The following is a 13,005-nucleotide window of genomic DNA, read 5'->3' on the forward strand; positions in this document are numbered from 1 at the left end:
ATTGAACGGGGACCAACCCATTCATTGAGAGGCCAATGCGCGAAGCCGCCATTTCACTGACGGTAAAATCCAACCAGTTGCAATGGGTAACATCTGCGCTTGACATTTAACACTCACTGCGTACGGGACTAATATATTCCTGTTTGAGCCCAACGAAAATAGCAGGTACGTGATAAACGAAGAATGCCAAAGTCCTTTTTGTATCTACTTTATAATTGGAGTTGTGTTCTGTCGCTCGAGACCGATTCAAACCTGAACGGTTAAAGTTTCGCCTTATCAATTGAACTTAGCTTATAACGAAACGGTTAATCAATCATAGATAAATCTAACCAAAACAATAACCTATTACCATAGATTTTTCGAAAACGATAAAAATATTATGTGCTTTCGTCTACCAAACAGTACTTAGTTCACTGGTAATAAGTAAGATTTTTCTGAAAAAATACTGGCTGATTATAATTTCGCTAGCATCATTTACGCAACGATTACGTGTTCTAGTGCCACACTAAGACCGAATGGCCCACTTAAATACGTACCTATCTAGCGATATTGATACGAGAATAGGACGTAGCCAATCCGCACTTTTATTTCAAATAATTCGATAAGAAGGAACTGACATCTCAGGGATACGTTCGAAAGTACACTTGCAATAGTTACCGTGTTACAAATATTTAATATCGCAAACATCAATAACACACAGGAAATAGGATAAAATTCTACGAATCGTCAGGTTGTTAAAAATCGGTTACAAATTGACTCGGGTCAACGTTGGTCCCTTTTGAAAAATCAAGTCTATTAGTGGATGTAGGAAAATTATTAGAATATGTCTTTATTCAGACTCACGACGGAGCGCTTTGAACATGGATAGAATTCTCTATTGTTTACAATATTTTACCATATATAATATTTACAATTTTATGATTGCAATTTTATAAATATATTTACAACAAATGTGTACTATTTATACTCCAAAGATTGGTTCGGTTTGACATATGCTCTTTCTAGATAACAGAAGTTGACAAAATTAGTGCAGAATTTGAGCAAGCTTAATCTATGGACTAAACATCGGCCAACAAATAGCTCTAATAACTCGGTGCTTGGGTGTCACACACAAGAACCGTTGCCAAATACCGTCTCTGAATCTCTATAGAAACGACACGAAGTCGACCTTCTCTAGAGAGTCAATTACGGCTGGATCATATACGACAAATTAAACAAATAATTCGAGTATGTTATACGATTAGTAGTAAACCCAGGCTGACGCTAAAGAAGACGTTTGGTGGAACTGGAAAGAACTCGCGCATTCTGGGTTGTTCCGCCAGGTTAAACGATGGATTACGATTTCTACCGTCAATACCTGACGAAGTTGCAAGCAAGAGCCATTGAAAAAATCGATAGGAGCAAGTGACTGAACCGTGACATGGACCTGAATGGAAAATTTGAAGGCATTTACCGTGTAATCCGGACCTGTCCCTCACCTTCACAGTATCATTTTCGTTTCCGGGAAACTACCTCAATGATGTTCATTTAGTTTCAATGAATGAATACAAAAATGACCCATTAAAAAGCTTTGTCCAGGAACTAGAGGAATTTTATAAAGATAGAATTATTATATTACCAGAATAATAGTAACTAGTCAACGATTAAAGTAGCACATACTTGGTTTAGTAATATCATTTTAAAACAAGCATTTGATTTAATTTTGGCTAAAAAATGCTCAACAACAATCCGGTGTTAATGCTAAAATACGTTATCCAGATATAAGGCAAGCAAAGCAGTTTATGCTTTAAAATATGTGTCCATGGTAGAATTTATTTATTTGTTTCTACCAACTATTTGATGCTAATTTTATTTTCAATTAAGGACATTTAAAAATAGGTTCGAAAATGCAAAACCTAGTAGGTTTCCGTAATCCTAAACTGTGCCAAAAATGAACTACGTCGCCTATCAGAGCCTATTAGAGAAGAGTATTGCTTTCTTTAGGGTAAACATCTGATCCATGGAGTGGAGAAGTATAGCATGAAACCATTATTTTTTCGTCCGTTTACACGCATCTCATTTTATCTGCCATTACTTTAAGCTTCAGTTCCCAGTTGATTCAGATACTTACACAACTTATTAGATGTATTTTGAATCCTGCTGTTTTTTTATCTAAACACTCTTACCCAAATAAATGTGCTAAATAAAGAACGACCACAGATATTATAAGTTATATGGAATTACGATATAATAGCTCTTGCTTGTTGACCTCGACGTTTATTAAAAAAATCCTTCTTATCTTGCGCTGCACCACGGGGCTTTAAAAACTCTGTCGTTCTCGCCGTGCACGAGGTTCGATTCGCGCGCGATTGTCGGACGGCCTTCGTTTATAGCCTTTATATTTATTATATTGGCTTAGTAATTATCAAGTGATAACCTGCTGTAGGTAAAAGATGGGCTTAACAATATTATCAAATTTTTTCTGCTTTTTAGCAGTTAATAATAACCGACACGATGATCCTTGGTTAACCACACATTTTGTAATTATTTTGATTATACTTGCGAGGACTATTACTACTTTCCGTGGACGGGCTTGTTAGTAGAGCCTGGCCCATAATCGACTTGGCTGGAAATACTCCTTTCATAGATATATCAAAACCTACAATGATAAAATCCTGGTTTTTCTGCTTGGTTCTAAATATCTAAGCTTGGAGATATTTCCTATATACTATTTAGGGCCTGAATATAAATTATATAGTTTGTTAGATAAGTTATTGTAACATAAATATATGGATCAATACACGTCTACAGCTATACAAACGTGAAGCGAGTGGCTGTGAAACGCTGGAGCTCAACCAGTTCGCTTTATTCTTGGGGCAGAGGTGGGATGATGCGCGATATGGTCAAAATCGCGTTACTTGGGCGGCTGGCTGATTTAGAGCCGTCCCTCGTGGGATACAACGAAGGGAAGTCTAGGCGATGGGCTGAGGAAAATGAGCGACTGGCAGAGAAACGGAAATGACTACTGGAAGGCCGGGAGTGTGAACATTTCGAACGAGTTTGTGTTGATTTCGCGATTGGCGTGATCGTGAGTGTCAAGCGGTCTCCTCTAGATGATCGTGGTGTAAAATTTGAACTAATGCTTTCGGAGAGCATTCGAAGAACGCCGAGGTCTTGGCTTCTACCGCGTTTCTAATTTCTCTACCGCGTATAGGTTCATATGTTGAGTTAATCCGGATGGCGCAAAACCATAAGAGTCTAGCACTTCTTGACCGAAGCGTCCCAAATAAGCTGTGCTTGCTCTACGTCCGGCTCAAGAACAGAAGTGCCAGTCATCTGGGCAGTCCAGCAGCTCGACTGCCGCAAGCCCTAATACTGACTTCGTTCCGCATGTTCAACCATTAGTGAGCGAGAGTAGTCGATGTATTACGAGGGGTACTGAAAAGTAGACAGTTCGCTATTGCGAGAAACCCTTTCCTGCTGCAAGAAAACACGACTCACACTTCCGTGAGCATCCTCAGGCATTACAGTTTACAACGTGTCATTCACACAGTTATCCAAAACCATAGACATGTTGAGCGAAAAGCTTTTATCATAAGGTAAGTAGAAGAGCTTGTTGTGCGGGCCTGTTATTGCGGACTTGGCACAAGGCACCCCTGACGGCGTCGAAGGCCAGTTGCTGTCACACTAGCCAGTTGGCATTGGAAACAATGGAATTCTACTCACGAATCGCGGAAAAGTTTATACAGCGCAATAGGAAATTAAGCGCGCTACCGCTGGAGGCTATACTCGATAGGATCCCGTGAGATAAACATGGTTGAGATGTAGTGGACTAAATATTACAGAAATACGTTCAATAGGCATCTAATTCGCGAAATTAAAAATGAATTTAGCCTGGTGGAACTGAAACTCTCACCGACTGTAAGTGACTTTTAAGCGTCCGGCTTCGAAGTACCGGTAGTTCAGCAAATTATAGGAGTGTAGATCTAAATTTCCAATAGAGAACTTTCAATCTTTCTATAAACCGGCTTGCGATGATTCAGCGAATTATACGCCTTATGATCTCAGCTTAATTGTTACCCTATGTAAAGTATATTCGTACTATTACCTGGCAACAAGAATTAAAACGGATCCGTTTCTAAGAGACCCTAAACAATATCTAACAATCGATTCTTCTTTTAATTTGTGACCTCGGTGTATGCGCGCAGGATACCGCGGAACGTCGTCATGCGTTCTCATATCTTATCCTTAAATTCGATCCTTCTTTGTGCGATCTTCACACTTTTTATAGTAAAGCAAGAGGCTGAAGCGTTCTTTTTTGGTTCACGAAACCCGCGTCAAAGAGCCGTGAGTATCAGTTAGAGATTTTAAATAGGAATATTTGAAAGGAACTACGGTAGACGTACTTGTGTTATAGAAAGACAAACTCGACTGCTCTATGCCCACAGTTTTATCAAAAAAAATCGCCAGGCTAGGTTTACCCGTGCGCCAGGCTTACATGGTAAGCGGTAGCTTACGAGCAGCATAGCAATGATAAGTATATTTCTTCGAGTCAAGCCATAAAAAGGCTTCACAGAAGGATTTAATGACGATATATATATATATATATATATATACATAGGATGTCATGGATCGGGTGGGCAGTCTTCTTCTGAGATAATGCGAAAGTCTTAGGTGCTATGAAACTATGATGTTACATATATTATGTCGCTATAGAAAATACGTGTCTCCACTGATTTATAAAAAAAAAAACATCTCAGTGGATGTACCTGATAAAAAACGTGGCGTAGCGCAAGCATATTGAATATATCACATGTAGAAATGGTAATGATCTTCTCATTGTTTAGAAATTCCTATAATTGGTACTATTTGTTTTATTAGAAATTCTAGTAACCTTACTAATTAGTAAAACCTTTTAAACCGATGGAATCTATTCTATTTTTTGCATAACATTGAATAAAGGAAGATCGACTTTAGCACAAACCGTTACACATGCTAAACATATATAGTTTCATGTACTAAGTACACACGTTCACCGTTTTTTGCACCATCAATAACTGAGCTTTGCAAACACGGAATGGATAATCTTCTGACAATTTGTGCGCCATCAGTTACGTACGGAACAGGGATATTCCTAAAGCCTAACCGCCGATTGATACTAACAAGGTTTGTTACCGTTTTCTTGCTTTCGTGCAACCTTCATGAACTCGCGCCACCGTTACTATTTTGATCCCCTAATACCTCTTAATACGTAACTAATCAGAATTATGAAGTCGTGTTTTTCGTATACGAGTTTTAAAGGCAAGATGCAATAGCAATGAATGCTTATTTGAGAGGGGTATTAGTGAGTTCCATTGTATTAATGCCGGCGATAGACTCAACCGAATTTTAACCTAAGGTCCTTCCCTATATGTAGTTGGCGTAAATCGAATAGATAGTATCGAATTCACGGAATAGGCACTTTTTTATAGGACAATGTATCCACTTTCCGGACAATTGGTCATGATTCATTTTTGGTTTGGTGAAAAATCTGGAGGCCCCTTACACCGAAACCGAATTAAGACATCTTAGTTAATAGGCGTTGTCTGTTATTTTATATATGATATGCTCGGGGATTTCTCAGTTCATAAGCCCCTAAACGAACTGTTCGCAGCAGTTTCCTTCCCCTATACTGATCTGTGGTCTCGAACACTAGATGCAACTAAGGAGATGTCGTTCCTAGACCTGTCCTAAAGAAGAACAAACAGGCCAGTCTGGCCAGCTAAATACGCAAATCAGTTCACAGCATACATAACATATGCATTTGAAAAAAATCTAAATTCAAACAGGAAACCATCGTTGGGGTGATAGACACAAAGCTGCATTAGAAACGGGGCTTTGAATTCCCTGTTTTAGAACTAATGCCTATCTCAATCTATTTCAATCTAGGACTGGCATAGCACTGTCTAAAGAAATCACTTCAGGCAAGCACAGAGAGTATCTAACGCGGCATCTTTTAAAGTAACAGATCAATCTACTTTATGTTACTTCCTGCCAACGAACTGTGGTATCACAGGTTACTGAGTTGACGTTCGAAAGGTGTTCTTCACCCCAAATCATGCAGCAACATGGGTTTTTTGATACCGCTAGTACTACTTCTACGTAATTTCTGTGGCTATGTCACACACATCTGCACTCACTCAGACTATATCTAGTAAGGAAGTAGGACTAAGAAATACCTCTACATACATGTTATGTATAATATTTATTATTGACCATTAACTTCTTTAGATATGTATAATATGAAAAAACGGTGTTAGATTTATCAGCACTGTTAATCAATCGTGAACGCAATGTTCGCCGGCTGGCAAGATGGCCGGCTGGCAAGATGGCCGGCTGGCAAGATGGCTGGCTGGCTGATTTATCACATCGTTGCGTGGGCATCCTCACCACGAACGGTTGTCAATTTGTTTGCCAAATTTCTTTGTAGATCTCTGACATGCTCAATACGAAATCGCTAGGCCGCATACGTAGGACGGTATCAGGGGCAATGTACGTATATTTAAAAGATATTTGTGGTTTTTGACGAAATGCGACAATCACTTTTGGATGGCTGTGGCGGTAATACGGGGCCAACAATTGAGCTGATGCTACGTGAGGCGGTGCCTTCTAGCGCTTTAGCTTATTTCTCGTAGACCTCGTCCTTCATGAGTATGCGCAGTGCAGGGCCATATGATCGCTCACAAATCAAAAACACTCTTATTGGACCTATTAAGAAAAAAGGCTCGTACGACATGCAATTAAACACAGTTTAATGCGACTGTCATACCAAGCCGAAATTACTACTAACGGTTCCATAAAAGGTATGTATGAGGAATAGGTAAACATCTTGAGCCGAACGTAATGAGATTTGTCCCTGTGAACTGCATCACATTGTCAATCATTATCTTTAAACAGATTATTTCAGTTTTCAACTGTACATAGATATATTACTATAGTTGTCCTCGGTACACTTGGAATTCAGCTTCATTTTATATGTTGTTTCTATTAATCGTTAATACTATTTTTGCTATAATTTTCCCTCTGGTCGTTCTCGATTCTGGTAAATTCTGATTTATTTTCAGATTGTTTACTATGTTTGCCTCAATTATGACGCTATCGACTCGACCCAAGCCGTAAGTAATGCTTACGCCATAAATTACGGACCTACATATTGACATACATAAAAATAGATCTTGTAGCTTATTTCGTTGCTGCCTCCCGCAAGTCGTCAATGTAAGATCTACTCGATCGTTGTTTCGGTTATCTTCTATCGAACAGTAGCAAAATAGTCCTAAAGCTAGTTCAACATATTATTGACCATATGCTGTTACCCTACCCATATATGACATGTAACAGATAAATTGTGAGAGCATCACTAGCTGAGCTGTTTATAAGAACGGGACAGTTTATCAAAACATGTTCGATCTGTTAACATCACTGACGACAAAAAACGTACTTAGCCGGAACAAAATTGGGCTCGAAAAGGACCCACACCATATTCATTTAACAATTATTCCGTTCTGATTACGGACGCTTTACGGCACACCACTTACCTATGTTCTTAATTAAATTAAAAAATCGATCGATCTTCTTTTATAGCTAATGCTGCTATTCCAAACGTTACAACTTTGTTCGTTCTGTTAAGATCTGCAATGATGTCATATGCCATGAATACGAGTGATGACAATTGCGGGTTCAACTACCTTTTAAAATTTGTATTCCATCATAATAATGTTTTTGATGGATTTTTTCTTTTTCACGTATCGATATTAAGTATGTGTGCTAGAGACAGCAATCGGTTAACAAGCAAACATTGTACGCCCTGTATTGTCCTAGTTAAGCACGGTTTCAGACGGCTGGCACCTTTCAACACGAAAGGGAATGAATCGATTAAAAAAATCCGATTATCATCGACAATATTTGTGTTTAACATTTACTGATGGAATTAACACCAAAATGGATATCCTACAATGGTATCGCCCTTACAATGGCCGGAAAAAATACTGAAAATGTTTGCATACGTGCAACGAAGTCCACGTCGCATCTGAAGGATTGAACATCTGGAAAAACTTCCTTAATTTCAAGAAGGCATTGAGACAGACTATTTGGTCAATAGCATACAAATGGAGGAAATAACGAAGTGTTGGTTGTTGCAGGTCAACATCAACTGTCTCGAACGTCATGACATTTTAAGCTGCTCACAATTTAAGTAAAAGTAATGAAAAACTTGTTATGTTTCATTGAAACTCCAAATATATATTTAATTAAATAAAAGAAGCCACGCTATGTTCCGCTAAAGATAGTCTACTTGACTCTAATCGACGGAACAGGTTCTTGTTTAAACATAATTATTTTAATTGGTAATGCCCCCGCGCAATAGAGTCAAGGCAATTCGTGTCACAAATGCTCCCCCGCAGGGTTTTCAACGAGTAAAAAACGAGACACTTCAAGGATTTGCGAAGAGAGCGTTTCAAAACGATAATCATTTACTTTTATATATATGATATTTTCGTATTCTGTTGAAGACACACCTCCTCACTCTTTTCCGTTTATTTTTTTCGTAATAAAAAAGAAGGAATGCTATTTAAATCTTTAGATAGTATTAAACAGTATACTTAGTACTAGTAATCTTAGTGCAGAATCTAAAAAGATTTAATTTATTATACATTCTACGCTTTATACATGCCTATTAGCATCCACATGCGAACAGACACACGCACCCGCATGCTCTAAACGGGTGTTTTTCTACCTGATCCGAAGTTCTTAGAGGTAATGCTATAGTGCAGTATTATTTTTACACTGTTAGCCATAAAATCGGCAATGAATCTATCATTGATCTAAACAAATCGCCCGGTACCTCACATCGAAGATGTGACAGTCTGTTGATTGATAAGAACTATGTGATGTACGTACAAGAGTTTATTAGTTATAAAATCGTAATCGTTGAGAGTGAAAACTAAGGAGGGTAAAGTGCGTCCTAATGTATATTCTAGTAGTTTAAAAGTGCCTAATTGATCGAATGTTTGCTACGCGTAACGCAGTATATACCTCATCTATCGCATAGAACTTTCATAGGGTCATTAACTGGTGAACATAATTAGACCCTCTCCACAGGAGCGGGTCATCAAAGCACCTGACTAGGAATCCTCAGAAATGGGAAACAATTTTTAGCAAATAATACCTCTTTATTTGTGTTTATTTTTGATAGAAATTGAAAAAGTAAACCCTTATACACGTATAAACTTCCTTGCTCAGTCACATATACATGATCCATTCCTAAGGCTACAAAAACTTTGCATTCTACAGAAACATCAAAACATGATTACTGCATTCCTATCAGCTTTTTTAAATAGAATATGCATATCTGAATCTTTCTGTTACAAAACAAATGTTACGTAATAATACGGCGGAACAGAGGGATCTCTTCGTTTTCTTTCAGTTAATCCGCAAGAGGGCGCGCAAAATGTTTAAATAGAGCTAATTAGACGACGTGGCAAAGTGTGCAGATATAATTGCAGCCGTACGGAGTTTAAACAGCCGTTCAACTGTGATCTCCTAGCGATTTTGTGTAAAGCTATGGTTCGTACTGGAGCATCGGCATGATATGGCCGACACCAAATCCGCTTGATGGGGTGTATGAAGCAGGTACAATGTACACATCTTTTTCAATGTGTGCAATACACAGAGATATTGTATTGCAAGTTATCACGTTCCTAATATAATGTTCCGTGTCGACACACCCTCTACATAAGCTCTTCTGTTATAGATATAGCCCGATAAAGAACTTTAGTGATAACAAGTAGCCACTGAAAATCATGCAGTTTAAGAAACCGCGTTTTATGGAAACGGTACTATCTATTGATACTCGTAAGCCGTTTTTGTCTGCGTCAGCAATTCAGGTGTTGCTAAAAATACTTATTTGACAGAAACCTGATCATCATAGGTGGTCGACTCTATTGAAGGAATGTTATTTCAATTGTGAGTCTTATTTTAAGGACAATTTTTCGACTTATTACTTTAACTTATACAATTTCTCCAATATATATATCTATATATATCTCGCGCAATACGTAACTTTTTTTGTCTTCTGCGGAAATAATGACACTCAATTTTTTTGGGCCACTTGGTTTACAAGTGGGTCTAGTTACTGAACTTTCGGGTCTTGGGCATCGGGTCCTCAAAGCGAGATCTTTTTTTGCAGCTCGCTAAGTAAGCACCAAACTACTCGACATTGACGGCTGCCCTACTAATACTATTGGGTTAAAGGGTAAATACTGTCGCATTGCAGATGCGGCATCGTTCGTAAGTGAGTTAGAATAGCAATCTGGCAAGAATATATTTTTTCAGCCGATTTACGAGTCTTTTCAATTTCGTGCGCTTTGTCCAAGCAGCTCAAGATACAACCTCGGTTGAATTCGAAGCGTTTTTCATATCAGAGTCTGTTCTTCAAATATGAATAGCGCTATTAAAGCTTCGCAAACCAATGTTCGCCAGTAACTTCATCATAGCGCGTATGTGTATACATATGTAGTGTATACATAGGACCTTATATCGATACATCACACAAACACTGCAGGCCTACAGAAAAAACCGAACCCTTTCGATTCGTACGTGGCCTGATATACTCAAAAGGCTTGCGGAGAGAGGGCAGTGTTTGAAAAAAACGCGCGATATCTTACAGCCTTTAATAACTGACTAGGACAATCTAGAGGAATTCATGTTAACATGTACAGAAATCTATTCTTTTTGCTGGCTGTAAAAGCGATCGTACGTTATCGGGCACGTCACAAAATAAATAAGGTCTCTCCACTTCTGCGGAAATGTGAAATTCGTGTGTCGCTCTATTTGGCTGCTCTCGTTGAAGGATATTCCTCTGATGTAAAAACAAAAGGGTGAGTCAAATTGTACATAATTATAGAGTGAATCTCAACGAGATCCACTAATTTGCGCCTGTTGTGTTTTGTACGTGATGGTCTTCTTGCTCATTCTGCTACGACTAATGGCGCTGTTGGGCGAAAGCGGTTCTCACAGGCTGTGACCGAACAAAAGCAAGCAGTGGGAGCGCGCGTGGTTTGCTTCAATTTAACCAAAGTCACTAGACACCGGGGCAAACACTAGAAAAAATTAAAGTAATCTGACTGTGTTAGGGGGCTTCTTCTTTTTATACGACAAGCTATTACAGCCAAGAATGGACATAGAAAAAGAACAGAAATTTAACGGAAAAAGGAGATACTTACTTATTCCTGCTAGCCGACGCAACGTTGAACATACAGGTGTTTTCTATATACTCAAAGGCAAAGCCGTCAATTCATGTATATGTCATAGACACTTTGTTTATTCTTTATATGGTTTGTTATTATATGATTTTGGATGTATTCTTCTTAGTAGGTAGCGCGTTATCACAAGGTAATAGTGAATAAATCAAGCATACCTTCATGGCACGGGTACATTATCCAGCGATACAACTAGAAACCGGCTATAAATTTTGATCGTAATCCTATTTGCTGCCAAGAACTTAAGCAGAGTTGGTTTGCATGCATCTAACTAATTCCAATTCAGCTATATCGAGCGTTTTGCCCGTAAGTACCACGACGTGTCGCGGTCCATTCCGCACTCAACTATGCTAAAATATATTTGTCCAATTGTACAAGTGACCTGACCGTTTTCCTAAACATCACTCCGCAATGTTCGCCTATAGAAACGAACACACCCGTTAGAAACTGCTGAGGGTATTCTTTTTTGTGTTGTCCACTTTCATCGCAGAGTAGTATCAACCATCTTATCCGAATCGAATGTTTAGACACGCACCTTGTCTTTAGAGAGACAGTCCCATCCCGGACTGCCAGCTGCTTAATCAGTCCCAACTGCAGATTCTACTGATAATTTATTTCTATCCTTGCCTCATTTCGTTACCCGTTAAGACCATTTGGTTCACCCCGACAACCCGAGAGTCCACTAGACAGACTTGCAGACCCATTTTTGCCTACATCGATACCCCAAATTGTTTATTTGTCCTCTAAATTTCGACGATTACTTTTCGCTGTATCCACGCAATAAATTTAATCTGCCGAGTCTTGTGCTCGGGCTTTTACGCCCCCAAGACACCAAACGGTCGAACGTTCTGCAAATAGAAAATAGACATTTTTCAAGAGACTACGGTGACAGTGCAGCGGTGCTGCCGGATGCTGTAGAAAAAGCGAGTTTTTCAACCGATCAAGTTCAGGGTCAGCCCGCGCCACGCAAAAAATTCAATCAATTGCTGAGTGACTTATTTTAGAAGTATCTCTTTATTTCACTAAGCCCATTTTATTCTAGAATTGGGCCATCGCGCCATTGATCATTGGTCTGCGAACATTCGCAAGTGTAAGAGCAGAAAAAACAGTGTGCTATATAATCTGTCGTGCGACGTTTTTGTGACAATCTTAGAATACGTGTAGATAAAACAGTGCGCACAAAGTTTTCTAATCTATTGGAAATAATAAATATACATTTTGTGAGCGAACATGTTTATAGCCGACATGAACGTTATACACTATCAGAGGGTCCATGATAAACATACGTAAGTTCCTTTAAAAATGGTCTTAAGCATTCTGTATATATATATATATATATATACTGAATCCATTTGTTCAAGCTATTAGGTTGACGCTTAAGCTGTTGCCACTTTTGCTTATGTAATGCAGTACGTATATATAAAATAGAATGAAAAAATGGAAGAAGGTTTTGTCATCTGCGAACCTTTACCTTGAGGTCCGCTCAACGTAACTTTACTCTTTACAGAAGATAATCGTTTCATGCTGCATACGTGTGGCATTTTTCGTTTTCAGAGTGAATGCATCTATTGTCCACAGCGACAGACTCTGGCGTGCACTGGTATCGTAAGTATGAGTCATATGTTTAATAATAATAAACCTATAAGGTAATGCATACACTGAACGTATCTGAGTCTAATCATTCAATTCTTTATCTGTGAATTCAGACAAAAGTCTCTGTTTCCCCATATAT

The 13,005-nt window shown here is 38.6% G+C and overlaps 1 protein-coding gene across 1 annotated transcript in view; it reads left to right on the forward strand.

Moving 5' to 3' along the window:
* Positions 1-3,445: 3,445 nt before the first annotated feature.
* LOC111261328 (uncharacterized) overlaps positions 3,446-13,005 on the forward strand; it is a 12,689-nt gene continuing 3,129 nt past the window's right edge. The window contains exons 1-4 of the mRNA XM_022834736.2: positions 3,446-3,578; positions 4,188-4,326; positions 7,083-7,133; positions 12,828-12,878. Coding sequence (XP_022690471.1) covers positions 4,207-4,326; positions 7,083-7,133; positions 12,828-12,878 — 222 coding nt within the window. The 5' untranslated portion in view covers positions 3,446-3,578; positions 4,188-4,206. The remainder of the gene's footprint in view (positions 3,579-4,187; positions 4,327-7,082; positions 7,134-12,827; positions 12,879-13,005) is intronic.

The sequence above is a fragment of the Varroa jacobsoni genome, unplaced genomic scaffold (assembly GCF_002532875.2).
Source record: "Varroa jacobsoni isolate VJ856 unplaced genomic scaffold, vjacob_1.0 scaffold_546, whole genome shotgun sequence".
Taxonomy (NCBI): Eukaryota; Metazoa; Arthropoda; class Arachnida; order Mesostigmata; family Varroidae; genus Varroa; species Varroa jacobsoni.